The sequence below is a fragment of the Mustela nivalis genome, assembly GCF_964662115.1.
Source record: "Mustela nivalis genome assembly, chromosome: 4".
Classification (NCBI taxonomy): Eukaryota; Metazoa; Chordata; class Mammalia; order Carnivora; family Mustelidae; genus Mustela; species Mustela nivalis.
Genome location: NC_139023.1, coordinates 138402296 through 138421962, shown reverse-complemented (window position 1 = coordinate 138421962; position 19667 = coordinate 138402296). Strand labels below are relative to the sequence as shown.

General features: G+C 38.1%; 1 protein-coding gene across 5 annotated transcripts in view; it reads left to right on the top strand.

Moving 5' to 3' along the window:
* ARFIP1 (ARF interacting protein 1) overlaps positions 1–13848 on the top strand; it is a 101682-nt gene extending 87834 nt beyond the window's left edge. For all 5 annotated transcript variants that reach the window (XM_082727325.1, XM_082727322.1, XM_082727324.1 and 2 more), the window contains one exon: positions 11963–13848. In XM_082727325.1, coding sequence (XP_082583451.1) covers positions 11963–12118 — 156 coding nt within the window. In that variant the 3' untranslated portion in view covers positions 12119–13848. The remainder of the gene's footprint in view (positions 1–11962) is intronic.
* The last annotated feature ends 5819 nt before the right edge of the window (positions 13849–19667 follow it).

Genomic DNA, 19667 nt, shown 5'->3' with positions numbered 1-19667 from the left:
GGCAATAGATATTTTTGCTAAAGGGGGAGAAAAACCCGTGCATTGAGAATTTTAATGTGCCATTAGATAAAGAATTACAAGACCTTCGCACTGTTCTGAGACCTGTCATTACTGGAGCTTGTGTTGCATCAGTTATCTGCTTTTCAAAATAGGACTGCCCTTTTTTCCCTCCTAAGGTGCTTTTTTTTTTTAACTTGCTTGTCCGTGATTTGTTGAAACCTATCCCAATGAGTCAGAAAAATAAAATCTGTTCTTCCATCTCCACTTGTAGTTCATATTTGTCTTTCCTACTCTTACTCCCTTCCTAATGCCCACACCCCTGTTTTTGATAGTGCCTTTTTCTCAGCTGGTAGCTGCTTTGACAGGACAAGCATTTCCAAAGCTATTGCAAAGTAATAAAATTATACTTCACAAACCTAATAAAAGGGCAAGATATAACCTTTTCTACTTGTTATTTTTCTGGTTTCTTACTTACTAAAAAAAAGATCAGTGATGGGCAGAGAAAGCATGTAATTACACATTTTTAAATAATGCCAATAAAGAAGAGAGTTAATTCTTTACATGTTAGTGGTTGGAGACTTCGTACTAAAGAACAATTTTACAATTTTACGGGTGCCTGGCTAGCTCAGTTGGTGGAGCATGTGACTGCTGATCTTGAGGTTATAAGTTGAGACCCCATGTTGGGTGAAGATTACTTAAAAATAATTTTTTTAAAAAAGAATGATTTTGTTTCAGCTTTTCCTCACATGTTTAAGCCAAGATGCTATCCCAATATTGTTCATTTAATATAAACCCTTACTTTATAGAATTATTGGGAGAGCCAATAATTGCTTTGAAGAAACTTAACAGTTATAAATATACTAAAACTAGGGGTGCCTGGATGGCTCAGTGGGTTAAGCCTCTACCTTCGGTTCAGGTCATGATCCCAGGGTCCTGGGACCAAGCTCCGCATCGGCCTCTCTGCTCAGCAGGGAGCCTGCTTCCTCCTCTCTCTCTGCCTGCCATCTCTGCCTACTTGTGATCTCTGTCCGTCAAATAAATTAAAAAAAAAAAAAAATATATATATATATATATATATATATATATAACTCTTCAGGGCATCCGATGGCTCAGTTGGTTAAGAATCTGCCTTCGACCCAGGTCATGATCCAGGGCTCCTGGGATTGAGCCCCAAGTCAGGATGCCTGCTCAGCAATCCCTCTGCCCCTCGCCCCAACTTGTATGCGTGCATTCTCTCTCTCAATAAAAATAGAATCTTTAAAAAAAAAAAAAACTAGTAACTTTTATTTGAACTAGAAATCGCCTCTTTTTTAATTATTTCAGTGTCTCTGATAAGAACGTGTGTAATTAATCCAGGGTGTCTGGGTGGCTCAGTCTGTTGAGCATCCGACTCTTGTTTTGGCCCAAGTCATGCTCTTGGGTTTCTGGGATTGAAACTTAAGTCAGGCTCCACACTCAGCAGGGAGTCTGCTTGAAATTCTCTCCCTGTGCCCCTCCCCTGCCAAAATGAATAAATCTTTTTTTTTTTTTCTCTTAAAAGAAGGTATGTAATTAATCTAAATTTGATTTGAAAGAGAAATTCATTTGGTAGAAATACAGTGCCTTTTTATGGCTTTGAGGCCTGTGAAGTAATACTTTTAATTTTTTAGTCAGTAAACTTTGTAAATGGTATTTATCTTCTATTGATATATGCTGTGTAGGCAGGAGAAAGTTTTCAGTGTAATCTACTTGGCATCAACTTTCAGTCCTGCTCTTAAATTTCTCTTACCCAGTTTCTATTTAAAATCTCAGCTTGTCTCTGCCTTAGTAGTCAGTGTTGAAGTTTGTTTTGCCCTTTAACAATTAAAGTATTGTATGGCATATTTTAGGTCATTCACCAGATGTTGCTGTAGTGGATTTGCTTATGTCTGAGCTGGGTTGCTCATTGTTTGGCAGATCTTTATGAAAGTTCTTTGTAATTGAGTTCACAAAGATTTAGTGTATTTCTAAATTACCATAATTGTTTCCGATGTTAGGTTTTGAAAATTTGTCAAATTTGCCATCATCCTGATTCTCCCTGGAATTACCTCTTTTTTGCTCCTTTTAAAAATCTCTGCTTTTCTGTGGTATTTCATTTATCCTTATAACCACTTTAAATCATTTCTAAGTTAGGACATGCATAAGTAAATTCAATATAGGGTTTTTTTCCTGCTCTGTAAGTATGGAAATGGTATATTAAAGTTTAATACTGAATGAATTAATTTTTCTTTCCTTCTGCTCCATTGTGTTAGATCCTTGTCCCGAGGTTATTTAAATGTAACTTTAGAGCCAACAACAAAATTTGGAAGAGTTTAAAGCGTATCTTCCATACATTTCCACCCTTCCTTTAAGTGCTCTGCCATACCTTTTTTGGTCTGTTTCCAACTTTGTTTAAAAGCTTTCCAAATTGGGGCGCCTGGGTGGCTCAGTGGGTTAAAGCCTCTGCCTTCGGCTCAGGTCGTGATCTCAGAGTCCTGGGATCGAGCCCCTCATCGGGCTCTCTGCTCCATGAGGAGCCTGCTTCCTCCCATCTCTCTCTCTCTGCCTGCCTGTCTGCCTACCTGTGATCTCTGTCTGTTGAATAAATAAATAAAAAGCTTTCCAAATTGTGTATTGCCTTATGAATAGAGTCAGGTTGGAATAGGTGGAAGAACATGGACCTGTCTTGGGAGAAGACACACCACATCCCAGCCCATCTGCTTCCTAACTGTCTAACCTTAGACAAATTACTTAACTTTCTGAGTGTTTTATTAACTGTAACATGGAGAGAACAGAAGCCTGTACAGAGTAGATGGGAGGGTCACATATCCTCTGTCACATGCTTCATAGGGCGCCTCGGTGGCTCAGTTAGTTAAGCCTCTACCTTGGCTCAGGTCGTGATCCCTGGTCCTGGGATTGAGTCCTGAGTCAGGCTCCCTACTCAACAGAGAGTCTGCTCGTCCATCTCCCTCTGCTCCTCCCCTCTGCTCTTGCTTGCAGTCTCTCTCACTCTCTCTCTCGAATAAATAAAAATCTTAAAAAAAAAAAAAAAAAGGTGCTTCATAAAAGTGATACCCACCATATCAAAATACAGTCTACCAAAAATACTTGGCTCTTTTTTTGATTCTGTGTGCTCATTGCTTCTCATGATCTGATAGCATAAATATAAACAAATGTTAAGTTGAAAAAGTGTAATGACCCTAAAACATTTCCTCAAACACTTTTGGCTTTTTGTATCTTCTCGTAAAAGTACAGTCTGACCTTTCCCCCACCTTACTTTCTTCATCTCTCTTTCTAAACCAATTCCTTTTGAGAAACCACAATCTCTCCTAGATTGACCTTCCCAAGGCCAAGTAACCTAGTAAAGTAAACCTGATAAATAAACCAAGTGACTTAAAATAACACTTTTAAGTCTCATTAAAACTACTTGTGTATAGTGACAACAGCACAGTCACTACTAAGATTGCATAAACTAGTCATCTTTAAAATTTTATTTGAGAAAAAAATAGAAAATCAAATTGTATTTGCAACTGTTTTTCTAATATTATTTGTTCTTAAACATCCTGAGGACTCTTTGTGGCATCTGTCAGAACCACATTGATGTTATATGAATACATATTTTAGTACAAATTAGTTCAGGAAAAATTTAAAGAAAATTAAGCAAAAATGGTAGAAAAGCAAACGTTTTTAATTCATTTAGTATAGAAAACATATTCATATTGATAATTGATTTATTTTTATTTCCATTTACTTTTGGTTTAGTAATGGCTTGATTGGTTAAAGGGTATCAGTTTACCATTCCTATTTAAATTTGCATCTGATTTGTAAGACATTCTACCAAAACTAAAACTTGTATTCGGACACCACTTACATGATCAGAGCTAATAGAAAAATGAGGTAAATTATCTGTTTTGGCATAAAAGGGCTTCTGAGATTAAAGTAACAATGAAATTGTATATGCTGTTTCCATAATTATAATTGAGAAGCTGTGAATGCCCAAAGGCGCTCTCTGTACCAGGGAACTGTTCTGAAGTGTGTATATATTTTTAAAGGCTTACACATCAACCTTCTCACAATTACTGGGAGAATGTTTTTGTGGAAATGGGTATTGTATCATTTGTTGTGAAAACTAGAATTCAGTCTTAAAAAGCACCTACTTCCCTTGATTTCCCATGGATTAAGTTTCAGCGGGAACATTTTGCATACAGGTAATGCACTGAGTTTGAGGCTTTGTTCAGTGGGCTGCCTGCCTTCCTTAGCTATAAGAAGACGTGGTCTCTGTGTTGTGTTTTTCAACTACCTCAAGGTGGTATGGAAACTGACTCTTCAGCTGCCATATGTGACTTTTGTGTTGATATTTGTGTTGACATTTGTAGGGTCAGATAAAAACTCTGTGATGCTCTTTCCACTTTGTTTCAGACTGTAACTTTCAGACTGCTGTAACAGCTTTCTCCAGATATAATATGTGAACCAGACCCTATGCTCCACTCTCATTGTCTCCTTTAATTGTAAAACAGTGAGGATTAAGATTCAAGTCAAAAATTCTTGCGACCCAAAGAGCAATAAAATAATTGGCTGGAACCTATTTTTGAAAATTAGAATTTCACACTAAAAGTACAGAAACCCCATAGTTGCTCTGTAGCTCCAGGAACCAAGGATCATCCAAAACTAAAAACAAAACACCAACAAAACAGAAAGGCTAAGTCATGTTTAGTAGGGCAAAGTGGAAAATTACTTTGTGACCCAGGTAGGTTACTAGTACAAAAGCCTTTAAAAAAAAATACCTCTAAATAGGGAAGAATATTTAATTAATGGGCTGGCTCATAAACTTGTATGTAAGTTTTCAGTTGAATTTCATAAATCTCCAAAAAGAGAAGCTAGTTTTTGTCCTTAAAAATAAATAGGAGGCAGGGGGGTGGGGGGGGGTGCCTGGGTGGTTCAGTGGGTTAAAGCTTCTGCCTTCAGTTCAGGTTGTGATCCCAGGGTCCTGGGATTGAGCCCACATTGTTGTTGGGCTCTCTGCTCGGTGGGGAGCCTGCTTCCCTTCCTCTCTCTCTGCCTGCCTCTCTGCCTACTTGTGATCTCTGTCAAATAAATAAATAAAATATTTTTAAAAAATAGTTGTACAAATTTATACAACAATCAACAGTGCACCAGAGTATTAATTGTTTTAAGTTTTCTCAGTCTCCTTATAGAGGATATAAGATGGCACCCCAGTGTAGCCAGGGCACAGGGGATGTGAGAGCAACTGGCTCCAGGGGTCCCGACAGACCAGGTTCAGCTACCCCCACTGACACTAAGAGACCAGTGGTGGTGAAAGGGGAAAAGAATTTATTTCAGTGCGGCCAACAGCAGGAGACAACATCTCAAAGACTGTTTCCGAAGTGCTGAAACTGCTTCTGGGTTTATATAAGGAGAATGTGGGACGGAGGTGGATGGTTACGTGCAGGTGGGCAGTAAAGGTCAAGTCAGTAGTCGCAGTGGGGTCAGTCACGTGTGGTCCTGCTGGCTTACAGCAGTCCTTCTTGCTTGAGGGGTAGTTTGGGTTCCTATCACGGGATGTTTTGCCTCCAAGGTATCTTGCCTGCCTTAAGAGATAAGCTAGGAAGAACTTAATTAATTAGAAATTTTGAGGTCACCATGGAGGCAATTGAAGCCCCTTTCCTCAACTTAGTTTTAATTTGCACTTTGCTGTTTTCTAATGAGGCGCAGCGTATCTTTTCAGCCTTAATTGGCCAATCCTGTTTTCTCCTCTGTGAAATACCCATCTGTGTTATTTGCTCTTTTTAGTTGGATGGCTTTTGTCAGAGTTTTTTACATTTCCTGAATACATATCCTTTGTCAGCGTAATGGAGATATATTCCCTCAGTTTGTAACTTGTCTTTTCACTATCTTTGGATGAGTAGAAGCTCTAAATTTTAATGAATTTAATTTCTCAGTCTTTTCCCTTAAGGGCTTTTATCTTTGAAAAGTTGTTTCCTATCTGATGTGGTTTGGGAATATAGGTGAAGTTCGGTGGGGTGGAGTCCAAAGCCCACGACCAAGTAAGAATTCTTGAGACACCTTTGGGGCAAAAGGTTGGTTTTATTAAAGCACAGGGACAGGACTGGTGGGTAGAAAGAGCTGCTGCACGGGGGGTCTTGAGGAGTGGATTTGGGGGGAAGTTAGGAAAAGGGAGCTTTCAAAAGAACTTTCATATGCTAAAGAGGACTGACCCACAAGATACCACAGGCCTTGCCCTTGTCAAGTTAAGGTTGTGTTCCCCTCTAGCAAGGCATTAACTTTAAGAAAGTTGGGGGATTCCTGGAAGAATGTCACACAGGTCCCATTGAGGAGGGGTGCGGTGGGGGGAGCTTGTAGGGTGTCAGCTTATGCTCTGTCTTCAGCTAGCCTTCTGCTCCCTCATCATTTCTGAGGTCATCTAGGAACTTTTCCATCCTCTGTCAAAACATACTGCTCCTGGACCCCTCCTTTGACCAGTCCCTGACAGCCTTCTCCAGAAGCTCTGAAACTCAGCCACACAGGCACAGGTGACTAGAAGAGCTCCGTTTCAGAAAACATTTTTATGTAAATAGGAATCAAATAAGAGTTTGCCTGCAGTGTTTCATTTTACTTATTTTTCGCTAGTTATAATTTTAGTTGACCAGTGCCTTACAAGAAAGAGATTTGGGGGGGCACCTGGCTGGGTCACTCATAAGAGCATAGGACTCTTGATCTCGGGATTGTGAGTTTGAGCCCCACAATGGGTATAGAGATTACTTAAATAAATAAAACTTTAAAAAAGAAGAAGAAGAAAGAAAAAGAAAGAAAGGAGGAAGGAAGGAAGGTAGATAGATAAATAGATCTGGTCCTAAAATCAGACTCCACTCATGTAAGGTAAACCCTGGTTATAACCTTAATTAGAATAATCTGACCTTTTCCTAGTCTTACGCAGAGTGCCAATGTATCATTTTAAAGCTGTTTTAAAAGTGATTGCAATGTGAAATTTTTCTGCCTGGACATAGAGAAAGGTCAATATGAATTAGTAGAATTAGTAGAAGTCTGTATTAAGCATGTTTTAAACTAATTTTTTATGTAATACTATTAATCTGAGTATGTAATACTATTAATTTGGAAGAAGTGCCTCTGTGGTGCCCAAAAAATGTGTTTATTTTAGAAGCAGAGAACTGTGGACTTAATAAATTGACCCTTAAAATTTCTTAGTTGGGGCACCTGACTGGCTGAGTTGGAGCAGGTGACTCTTGAGCTCAGGGTTTTAAGTTCAAGCATCATGGCGGGTGTAGAGATGACTTAAAAATTAAATATTGAAAAGAAAAAAAAATTCTTCTAAGGTGATCTGTCAGGCAGAGGAATTCCTTCTGCAGCATCCCAGGCTGTTTTCTGCCCTTGAACAGAAGGCTGGGTCAAGGCAGTCAGTGTTGGTAGCCAGCTGTGCCCCTGCATCTTCTCAACAACATTTATTTGCTTAGCACACACCCCCTTTTTTTTTAATTTCCATTGTGCTAGGGTAAACTTCACATCAATTTCTGCCTTTGGAAAGGAGAAAACTCTTTCTTCTTTTACACTCCTAGCACTTTTCAAACACTCCTAACACCAGGTGTGTGGAGTTTTTCCCACACCATCTAATTCTCCATCCAGTTCACCGGCTGGGTATTGTACAGGTCAGTTCAGTTCTGACGCCGCCCTCACCCCTCCACCTTCGGACACCAGTCGCAAGACAGGTTGTCGCCTGTGCTTCTAACCATACATGGAAGGTTTCCACAACCTCCTCCTCAACTACGATTGTATGCTAGACTGTCTCACAGAACCCAAGAATATCGTGTACTTACTAGGTTACCAGTTTACTACAAGGACGATTGAAGGATACAGATGAATAGCCAGATGAAGAAGTGCACAGAGGTCAAAGTCTATAAAGGTCCTAAGCACAAGAGCCTCTGTCCATGGATTTGGGGGTGTACCACTTTCCTAGCCTGTGGATGCATTCACCACCCAGAAACTCTCCAGATCTCATACTTCAGGGGTTTTTATGGTGGCTTCATTACACAGGCATCATTGATAAAATCATTGACCCTTGGTGGATTATTCAACCTGTAGCCACTGTCTCCTCCACAGAAGTAGGCAGCTGGAGCCAGAATTCCCATCCTCTAATCACCATTTAGTTCCCCTGACAACCATCTATTATCCTGGTTTTCTAGAGCTTTCCAGAAAAAAAATTTTTTTTCTCATTAACATAAAGTCAGGTGTGGTTGTTTATGAATAAAAGTAATTCCTTTCACCTTTATAGCACTGGGGCTATTTCAGGAACAGGAGAAGACACTAAATAATATAACAAAAGATGCTCCCTTCCCTCTTAATCACCTAGGAAACAAGGGTTTTAGGTGCTTTGTGCCAGAAATAAGGACAAAGACCGAAGTATATATTTGTTATTCTGAATCACATTATCACAGTTTTCTTAAAAGTTCCAAATCAGTTTCTAAATAAATGAATTATTATTTTACCAAGAAAAGTCAATGTGGTTTGACTGTCTAGTAGGTAAATGTAGATTCCACTGAAACTGAATGAGGGCTTACTCTGTGTCAGACAGGTGGTACCTCATTTCACTTAACCCTTGCAGTGACACTACATATGCAGTTTGGTAATGGGACCCCTGATAAATGGATAAAGACCTTGGCCAGTGAAGTTAGAAGCACCCTGTACAGATTTCACAAAGAAAACTGGGAAGCGGTACAGCATGCCTCCTGATTCCAGAGCTCACTCTTGCTGTAAAGAACGATACAATACTGGTAACAGGGATACTTTCCTGATGACCTAAATGAATGACACATACAAATTTGGGGAGGCTGCGAGGAGTATCCAACTATGCCTAATGCAGTTGTCAGGCCTTCCTAGAACATTGGAAGTGAAGTCTTCAAGGATACTATATTACATTTACTCCAAAAATGCAATTAGATCTTGGGATGGGTTAGTAGCATATATGCCTCTCTTGTTTGAACTTCTCTTGTAGGAATCTGTTTCCTAGCTGCTCTCTCTCTCCGTTCCCTCATCCCAAAACCACCCCTGACTCCTGACCTCCCCAGGTACTTTCTTCAGTTCCTTTACTTACCTCCCAGCTTAGCCTTTCCTCTTTCCAAGCCTGTCTTCCCCTTTTGATTTTCCTCCATTTCGCTGTGCTTTCTAAAACCCTTCTTCATTGCTAGGAAACTGCATTCTTAACCTTTTTCATAGACATACCACTTATGTTTTGTTGCATAACAAAGTACCCTAAACTTGGTGGCCTAGAACAGTAATGATTTATTATTTAGCTCAATTGTGTAGGTTGGGTAGATGGGTTCTTCTGGTTTCACTCTCAACTGGAAGACTTCCTGAGCCGTGGGCATAGCTGGGACGGAGGCTCTCTCTCCCTGTGGGCTTCTCAGAGGAAGGCTAGACTGCGTGTCCTCGCAGGGTGGCGGCAGTAGTCCAAGAGGGCAAGCGCCTGCTTATCAGGCCTCATTTTCTAATATTACATGGCCAAGCTCATTGCAGAAGACTTTCCAAGGGTGTTAGACAATACTGAGAAGAGTGATTCTTTGGGGCCATTATCGTAGCAGTCCAGTATAATCAAATACTTTGCTCACTTCCTAAATTGCCATTTAGAAACCTGCTTTCCCTATGATCATCCTGTTTCCTTAATAATTGCCCTTGGGTTGTGGCTCATTATCCTTTGAAATATCCCCCATTTCTCAGAAGCAGAGGACAGGGGACTTAGAGTTCTACTGTCCCAGTGTTCCTCTCCAACCCTTCTTGAAAAACCTTATTCTGCCCACAAGTGCCCTCCCCCACTTTTTTAAAGTTAACCCAATGTACTTTTACTACCCATTTATCATACCAATTTTCTGCTGCTGTGTGTGCCTTGTATTCTTAAATCCCTAGTATAGTGCCCGATACGTGGTGTTCAGTGTCTCATGGTTGGCCTTGTATGTGCTACCAAAGGTTCTCATTATAAAGGTTGCAGGCCTTAAATGTCTGACCAGGTAAATTCAAGATCTACCCCTTTTATTTCATACAGACATTTTTTAGTTTTCATTATTAATTGCTTTGTGGTCCTCTTAAACTATCTGTGCTAGAATTTTTTTCTCTTTATCAGAAGAGAAAAAACTTTTTTTGTTTTAGACAGCTTTCAAGTAAATCAGCAATGCCCGATTCCCCAAAGGTCTGAGAGTTGGTCTGACCTCAAGGCTTGAGATACTCATTTCCTGGGATGCCAGTACTTATTATTGTTTCTGGCCTCCCTTCACTCTTTCCCCACCCACTAAGGATACAGGCTCATGAGGGAAGGGATTTTTTTTTCTGTTTTCCTAGGAACAGTGTACAGCACATGAAAGATATTTAATTAATACTAGTTGAATGAATAAGTGAATGGAATAAAAAATATCTAAGATATTTTGAGGAAACAGCATCACTGAAAGTGTGCATGTTGCAAGCCCTTTGTATTTTTAAATATTATATATGCACCTAGAAAAATTCTCAAAGGAAACACGATAAAAGATTAATAGTGATTTTTCAGGTGGCGGGAAGTGGATAGGTGCAAAAAGTATGGATTGGGAAGTTTTACTTTATAATCTGGAGTGTGTGTTATTTTTAGAATACTTTATAATATTTTAAAATAAAGACTTTACAAATTAAAAATATTCAATATGAAGGTTTGTGTTATTTCCTTTGTAGAGGTAGATGGATAGCGAAAAGTCTAGAGAGACTATTAATGTGTGTTCGTGTGCTATAATAAAATGAGTGTAAAGGTCATACCTGTGTAAAATGCCATGTCCTGTTTTTCCCTTAGCATTGTATATCAGATGTTTTTACATCACTAAAAATTATTAAAGCTCATTTTTAAAAAAGATTTTACTTGTTTTCGAGAGAGAGAACACAAGCGGGTGGAGGGGCAGAGGGAGAAACAGACTCCCTGTCGAGCAGGGAGCCCGATGCGGGCCCCAACCCAGGACCCTGAGATCGTGACCAGAGCTGGAGGCAGACACTTCACTGACTGAACCACCCAGGCTTTAGGGGCGTAAAGCTCAATTTTAATAAATATTGCATTGGATGGATAAGTCAGTATATTTTATACTTTATCATTGAACTTTCACAGTTATAAATGAGGGCTCAGGAAACAGTTTTGTTCATAAATCTTTGAAATGCTTTGCTGGTTTCTTTAATAAAGATTTACAGAAGTAGCTTGGTTTAACTTGGTTAAAACATACTGTTGTTATCTTTAGAAGTACTAAAACACTTGAAAATAACAGAGTCTTGTGAACTTTAAGTACATTGGCTTTCTGGGCAGCACTTGTTGCCACTTGGCTTGATTCCTTGCAGAGAACCTCAGTATTTCAAAATATCTGGCCTACTCTGTTTTACATAAAGCTTAGCCTTAATGATGTCCATTTCTGGTATATAGCATATATTAGATAGATAGATATAGATATATTTATATATAAATTTATATAGCAATATTATATATATATAAATATATATATATTTATATGTAAATTTCCCTCCTCAGTATTTGATTTTGAATATATTTAGTTTGAGGTGGGATTGAGTAATTTTTTTCTTTTAAGATTGTATTTATTTATTTGACAGACAGGATTTAGTAATATTTTTAATTAATGCCCTCAGTAGCATTCGAATATGGTTAACAGAATACACAGCTTCTTAAACTGACCTATTCCCTTTAGGGGAATTAAGAAGTCATCAAAGGGCTCAGTGATCCCGCAAAGTGATATACAGTCAGGGGTGTGTGTGTGTGTGTGTGTGTGTGTGTGAGAGAGAGAGAGAGAGAGAGAGAGAGAGAGAGAGAGAAATACTTGGTCATTGTTAAAACAGCTTTTCCTGATGAGACCTGCGCCATTGAATGAAGACATGTGATAAGTCACCTTCTATTTCATTGCCGTTGGTGTTAATGCTTGGTCTCATGATTCTTCGTTCCCAGGTGAAGGTGCTGCACAATCAGCTAGTCCTTTTTCACAACGCCATTGCCGCTTACTTTGCTGGGAATCAGAAGCAGCTTGAACAGACGCTTAAACAGTTCCATATCAAATTGAAAACCCCTGGAGTGGACGCCCCATCTTGGCTTGAAGAACAGTAAAAATCACACCCGGAAAAAAGAAAGAAAGAAAAAGAAAAGTCACGTCGTTATATTTCTAAACAAACCTAATAAGAATTAAGCAGAGTTGGGTTAAGATTAGGGAAGTGGTGACCACAACCATTGTAGTGATTCTTGCACAAACAGCTTTAATTTTTTCCCTTTTTCATACTTTAACAACTGAACTGTTAAATTTGATGGGAAGGTGGGTGATTTTAATGTAAACATAATTTCTATAATCTGAACACAATTTTTCTTTCTGAGAAATCTTTTTGTATCGTGAGGGTTGATGGCTATTTCTGTAGTTTGAAAACATCTAATATAGATTTGCACTGACCAGATAAAAATTCAAGGTTTTTGGTCCTGGAAATGGGGGCCAGTTGTAACTTTTCCAAAGGGAGGTTTACATGATTTGTATCAACATCAGATATTTTATATATGAATATATTAAACATCTTTAAGAGATTCATCTTCATGTATCATCTTAAAGAAAAAAGAAACTATTTTGCAGAGTAAAATTATATGGTGTTCCTGCAGCATCCACACACAGGCGGCAGCTCTAATGGATGACTGATTGGCTTGTGGAGTTGTGGCAAATACCTTTTTAAAAATGATTCTGTACTATTGTAATTTTGTTTAAACTTTTTTTTTTTTTTTTTTTTAAGACGCAGGAATCACACTGTCATTTCTCTGAGGCCTTTGAGCTTAAGAGTTTGCATCACCCAAAGTCACTGGGCAGTTATGTTAGCAATTTCTTTGGATTGGTAATGAAACCTGCTTAAAAGAATTATTTTTGGCAGGTGGACTTGGGAATAGAAACTCTTGATGGTTTCTAAAGTCGAAATCTGTGCTTGGAAAGCGAGATTTCGGGTAAATTCCATTTTGACAGAAGTGAGTTCCTAGACAGCTTTCCTTGACTTCCATATGTAACAATACCGGTTAAGCCTTAAATCACAGATATGTGCCTTCTCAGAGATAGTAATTCTCATTCAACCAATGTACATAATCCATAAAGAAACCCCTTTCAGATAATGTTCGGTGTATCTGTTCCTTCCTTGGAAAGGAACACCGTGTATCAGTGTTGGGTTTCTTTGTATTCCTTAAACCGCATTTCAGGTTTATGGTAAAAGCAACTTTTGAATTTGCTGTTTGGATTTGCTTCATTCCTTGCATGGAATGAGAAGATGGAGGAATTTTTTTTCATTTGAGTAACGAAAGGTAATCTGGGACAGTGCAGTGGTAACAAGAAGAAAGGGGATTGGAAAGGCCAGTACTGTTTCAGTTGCTCAGCACTGTTGGGTTTGTGTTACGTCTCTGACTTGTCCGCTGTGTGGTTCTATCAGCCATGTAAGCCTTTTATGTATAAGTTCTCTCGATTTTTGTCATAGACATAAATTAATACATCTTCATTTCTTTTGTGTTGAAATGAAGTACTAAAAATAATTACTGTTATACATGAATTTTGTGGACTGTAAGATTTGTTATATATGTTCAAATGCCTTGTAGCTGGCTTTTTAATTAATATGCCTGTTTTCAGTGCTTACTATGTACAATGTAATGTGATTGTAAATCATAAACCTATTTTAAATCATTCCTTCCTGTATATTTGTACTCTGACAGAGCCTTATTTTATTCTTCCAGCAGAATTACTACTTGTGATAGTTCCTGTACATTCCCCAGAATGTGCCTCTGGTGTGAATTTTGTATTCTTATTAAAAGTATTTGCTGCACTACCTTCTTTCTCTGGCTCTTCATAATTTAAGAAGCAACTATCTGAAAATTCTGAAGACATGATTTTTCTTTTCCTGACTTTAAGAATAATAACAGGGGCACCTGGTTGGCTCAGTCGGTTAAGCATCGGCCTTCAACTCAGGTCATGATCCCAGGGTCCTGAGATTGAGCCGCACATTAGGCTCCCTGCCTGGCGCGAAGCCTGCTTCTCCCTCTCCTGCTCTCCCTGCCCTGCTTGTGTTCCTGCTCTCATTCTCTCTGTCAAATAAAAAAATAAAATCTTAAAAAAAAAAAAAAAGTACAAAAAAAATGGTACTTCTGTCATTTATGACTGCTTTTTCTCAGTAAGTTTTTCTTTTACCTCTTTAGGAGTCTCCTTTGAGAAGAGAACACGTCCACTCTTATCACCTATCAGTAACAGTTTTAGCAGCTCGGAATTAAACAGTTTCAGGGACTGATGAATTTTTTAGGAGAAACGAAAAATACCTGATTCTGAGTAGTGGGTACATGTGCAAAAGAAATAACACATTAGCCAGTAGTATATTTATTTTGTTAAAGTGATTTATATTCATTGTAGAAAAAAATTAGAAGATAATTGCAAAAAACTGAAGATAAAATAACTTCCCATGTCAGTAAGTACTTCATGGAACTGCCTAACTCCTGAAGTTAAAGATTTTAGTTGCCAATTATTTATATTATAAGGTCTAGTTTGAATATCCTTTAACATGCACGCATTCATCTTTGTACTCTTCCCTAGTTATGTCCTTAGATTAGGTTCTTAGAAATGAAAATGAGCCCTCAAAGTAGATATATACTTTTAAGACTTTGTGAAGTAGTGCTTGGTGGCTTTCAAGAAAGATTTTGTCAGGGGTGAGGCTGGCTCAGAGTGGGTGACATCTGATCTCAGGGTCTTGAGTTCAAGCCCCACATGGGGCACAGAGCCTGCTAAAAAGAAAAATAAGTTTATTTGAAAAAAAATGGACTCAAATCATGCAACGCCAAGTTAAAAATGATTAAGCTCCCTCCACCAACAGGAGCTAGGGGAGAAATTTTTATAGACATAGAAGCAAAGTGTGGAAATTACTTGATTACCTATAGCTTAAATCATTGCCTTATTTTGGGGAGGACTTAGTGGCTTTGTGATTGGTCGTCCAATCACAAAGCAAGGATTGGTCGTCCTTGGGTTTTAATTTAACCTTGAGGTATTTCAGGCTTACATTTTGGTTTGTTTGTGTAGGCTACTGAGTTTTTAAAGCCACCTCAATCTAATGATTCCCTTGTTTAATTAATAACCCCCAAAGCTTCCAAATCTTAGGGCCCAGGAAGGACCCGGGCTTGCAGAAGCAATTAAGCTGAAATCTACTAGACTTCAAGAATCATGTTTTCTGTATTCAAAGTAAAATGCACTGATGGTGTAACGAAAGCTTATCCCAAAAGAGTGTGAAAGTAGAAGCTTCCTTAGAGATGATCTGTTTAAGGTCCTTTTTTACAGGTAAAGACATGAAGGCCCCAAAATTTATTAAACTGGCTTAGCCAACCTCTGTTACCAAATGTAATGCCAGGTAAGTTATTTGCAACTAAATATATGGTTCCCCCTTTAAATCTTGCTATTTCAACTGTACAATTAAATCAATGTGTCAAAAGTGTCATTTCTTCTAAAGTACAATGTGTATTAAATGTATCTTCAGTTGAAAAAATAATCCATCCACCCCTAAATGGATTCATAGTAAGTATATTTCAAAATATATATGATACATTTCAATCCACTGATCTTAAAGTATTCTGAAAAAGAAATGTGAACCTGGAAAGTGCTATATAAAGTAAAATTAGCATATGGGAAAGGCTAAAGATAAGTGTCTTTTAATCATGCAACTGTTAATTTGAAGAAAAATGTATCTACCTCAAAATGTGCCCCAGTCTCCTCCTTCCTTTACTGGATGGGAAAAATAAAAGCAAATTATCTAAATTAATAGTTCAGTGTAACATTTGTATATAATTTGTACTAATTTTTGTGAAACACCAAGAATGCCTATACTTTGTAATAATATTTCAAAATTATCTTTTTCCGGGTAGCTCTTTTTTGAAACTTTCGGTTGCTGGAAAGACTTGAGACCCTGTAAGATCCTTCATCACTCAACTCTAACCAAATGTAGGCATTTAAGAAATCTGACTCCCCCTCTAAGGTTGCAGACTTTTATATAGGCTCGGACAATGATCCAGCTGTAAATAAGCTATTTTCTGATCAAAAGGCCAGTTATATTTTGCATTTTGCAAGCTTTTCCAAGACCTTGAATTCTACTTCAGAAACCAATGTTGCAGCATATGTTAACTAAAATTTAAATTAAAGAAAAAGGGGGCGGGGGAGCCCCCTTTGGGGGGCTTGGTTGGTTAAGCATCCAAATCTTGATTTCCACTCAGGTCAAGATCATCAAGCCTCCCTCCTGTATCCATCCACACGGAGCATGTGCTCGTTCTCTTTCAATGAATAAAATCTAGGAAGGAAGGGAGGGAGGGAGGAAGGAAAGGAAGAAGAAAGAGAAAGGAAGGAAGAAAGAAAAGAGTAAGGAAGAAAGGAAGAAAGAAAAGAGGGGTGCCTGGGTAGCTCAGTCGGTTAAGCACCTGCCTTCTGCTCAGGTCTTGACCCCAAGGTCCTGAGATGGAGCCCTGCATTGTAGAGCTCCCTGCCCAGCAGGGAGGCCTGCTTCCCTCCCCCTTTCCCTCTACCCCTGCTCCTATGCTCTCTCCCTCACTCACTCTGGTCTTTCAAATAAATAAATAAAAACTTTAAAAAAAAAAAAAAAGAAAAGAAAAGAAAAAAGTTTTTCCAAGAGCCACAAATCATTTACTATAGTTAGAAAATAGCAAGACCTATGAAAATAGAAGGGTGGTACAAACAACTCTTCTCTTTTGAGGACTTGCATTAAATTCTGTGTTCCCACTTGAAGGTTTCCTGCTTAACAGGTTTCCTGGCATAAATGGGCCTTTATAATAAATTGCCAAGTGGTTGTTCCAATGTACAGAGAACTATGAAGTTCGGCTTTGTGTTGTGAAATAATAAAAGTTAACTCTTGGAAGTTTATGTAAATTAAGTGAGAACCATTAGTTATTCTGGTGGTAACTCTGATATGGGAAGAGGAGACTATTGATATGAGGACAGGAAATTAAACCGAGTCTGAGAACTGGGACTCTGTATCATTGCAGTTAATTGGGTTAATATCTTATCAGAGCTAGGAATTACATGACATTTTTACCAATGAAACTTCCATTAATTTTTTTTTTTTTGTAGGCTTTGCCACAAGCATTCTCTGTCAAAGAACTTGAGGTTTCTGCAACTGCGGTTGATCATGAATTGATGATTCATAAGGACGGCGAAAGGGACAAGATACCATTCTGTTGATCTTAGACAAAAGTAACTTTGTGTTACTTGGACTTTCATATCATTTTGTTTCTGCAAAACAAAGGTGTACGTGTTTTTACTGTAGGGATGAAATGTGTACAGTGCTGGCATGGGGACACATATGGAAGAAAAATGTAAACCGTATTGGTCTTTATTGCGGAGATTTAATTACAGAAGTTCTAAGGGAAATGCAAGCTTTCACTGTAAAAAGAAAAAAATATATTTTTCAATGAGCAGAAGCTTTTATGTGGTAATGAGAGGATAGGTAACTTTAACCCTGCTGGCCTTGGTTTTAAAACATGAAAGTTTTAGGGGCACCTGGATGGCTCAGTGTTGCTTGGGGCTCCTGGGTGGTTCAGTGGGTTAAAGCCTCTGCCTTCTGCTCAGGTCCTGGTCCCAGAGTCCTGGGATCAAGCCCCGCATTGGGGCTCAGCAAGGGATCTGCTTCCTCCTCTCTCTCTGCCTGCCTCTCTGCCTACTTGTGATCTGTCAAATAAATAAATAAAATCTTAAAAAAAAAAATGAAAGTTTTAGTATAACAACATGGCTCAGATTATTTATAGAATGTGACTTTACTTTTGTCTTTTCCCTAAACAATTTCTAATTCTGTACTAGGAAGCTCTTTATGAAAAACTACCTAAAGTTTTAGGCAAATAATTACAATTCTTTCCTTTGAAAGAATTCTAGACTCTAATCTCTTAAGCAAGACACAGTGCGTGATTTCTTATTCACCCTGTATCCCCAACTCCATGCATAATTCTTATTTTAAAAAGATTGTATTTACTTCACTTCAATTTTTTCTAAATCAATGTCAAGGTGTTACTTCAGATACTAGAACAATAGTTAGTTAAAAAAATGTAAAAAGATTGGAAAAATTAGAAAAATTATCATTTTGCAGCCCCCACTGAAATATTGATGCACACGGGGATCACCAATGAAAGCTAAAATCATTAGAGATTGAAGAAAAAAAAAGATTATGTCATAATACACATATTACTCAATTTGAAAAGGGAAAATGTACCATTAATAAAAGATTTTTGTTGGGCCACATGACTGGCTCAGTTGGTAGAGCATACAACGCTTGCTCTTCGGGTTGTAAGTTCAAGCCCCACATCAGGGGTAGAGATTACTTAAAAATGAAATCTTTAAAAAAAAAATCCAAGATTTTTGCTTACCATCCAACTCAAGTGATCAAAGTTAGGGTCACTAATAACCTGACAATCGTGTGCCTCCAGATACAAGACAATATAAATTACACAACATCACTCCAGAGATACTCCTGCTGGAATACTCCTGTTTATCCTGAATCTACTCAAGACTTTTGCCTTTATTTCCAGCGTATAGAAAATACAGGGGTTAAATACAAGTTTAAATGACACTATGAGAAATCAACTGGATAATTCCAGAATCTGGGATATTCTACAAGATAATTAGCTTGGTTTCTCCAAAACATCAGCCACAAAAAAAAAAAAAAAAAAAAAAAAAAAAAAAAATTAGAAATACTATTATAAAATGTAAGAGACTTTATATCATGGGTTCAAAAAATAACCGTAGAAAACATTCAAGGAACCACTGAACAATTCGAATGTGTGTTTGTTAGTTTTCTTGGGTATGTTATTCTATAGTGGGAACATAAGCAAATGACCTTATAGGAGTTGCATGCCTTAAGTATTTAAACGTGAGGTGGCAGGGTGCTTGGGTGGCTCAGTTGTTAAGCCTCTGTCTTCAGCTCAGGTCACGATCCCAGGGTCCTGGGATCTGAGCCCCACATAGGGTTCCCTGCTCAGCAGGGAGCCTGCTTCTCCCTCTTCCACCCCCTCTGCTGTGTTCCCTCTCTCGCTGTGTCTGTCAAATAAATAAACAAAATTTTAAAAATAAAATCAAAATAAAGGTGAAGTGGCATGATGCCTGCAATTTACTTTTAATAAATGGTTCAGCAAAAATATACACATTCACATGGACTCACATATATAGAAAGTGATTCAGCAAAAATATACACATTCACATGGACTCACATATATAGAAAAAAAGCTGGAGAGAGAAAAAAATAAAGGAGAGAGATGTTTTAAATATGGCAATTTGTTAGCAATTGAAATAGGTGGGTATGGGGGGGTTTCTTTGTACTAGTCTTTTAACTCTTCCCTTTTTGAATTCTTCATAATAAAAAAAATTTTTTATTAGGATATTTTGTCCAGAAGGGTTTTCCCTGTTGCTGGTTCCAGGGTGGCAATCAGAGACTTTTTTTTTTTTTTTGGTAGAGTCAATGACACCACTGGCTTTACCCCTGCAAATAACAGAATTCCTAGTCTAACATGTCAAAGAAACTGGTTTGTACCTGGAAACACAGAAATGCAAGAAAGTATAAAGTTGAACAATTTCCTGTTAGTAAGAATTACAGAAACAGGGCAACTGAAGAAACAAAAC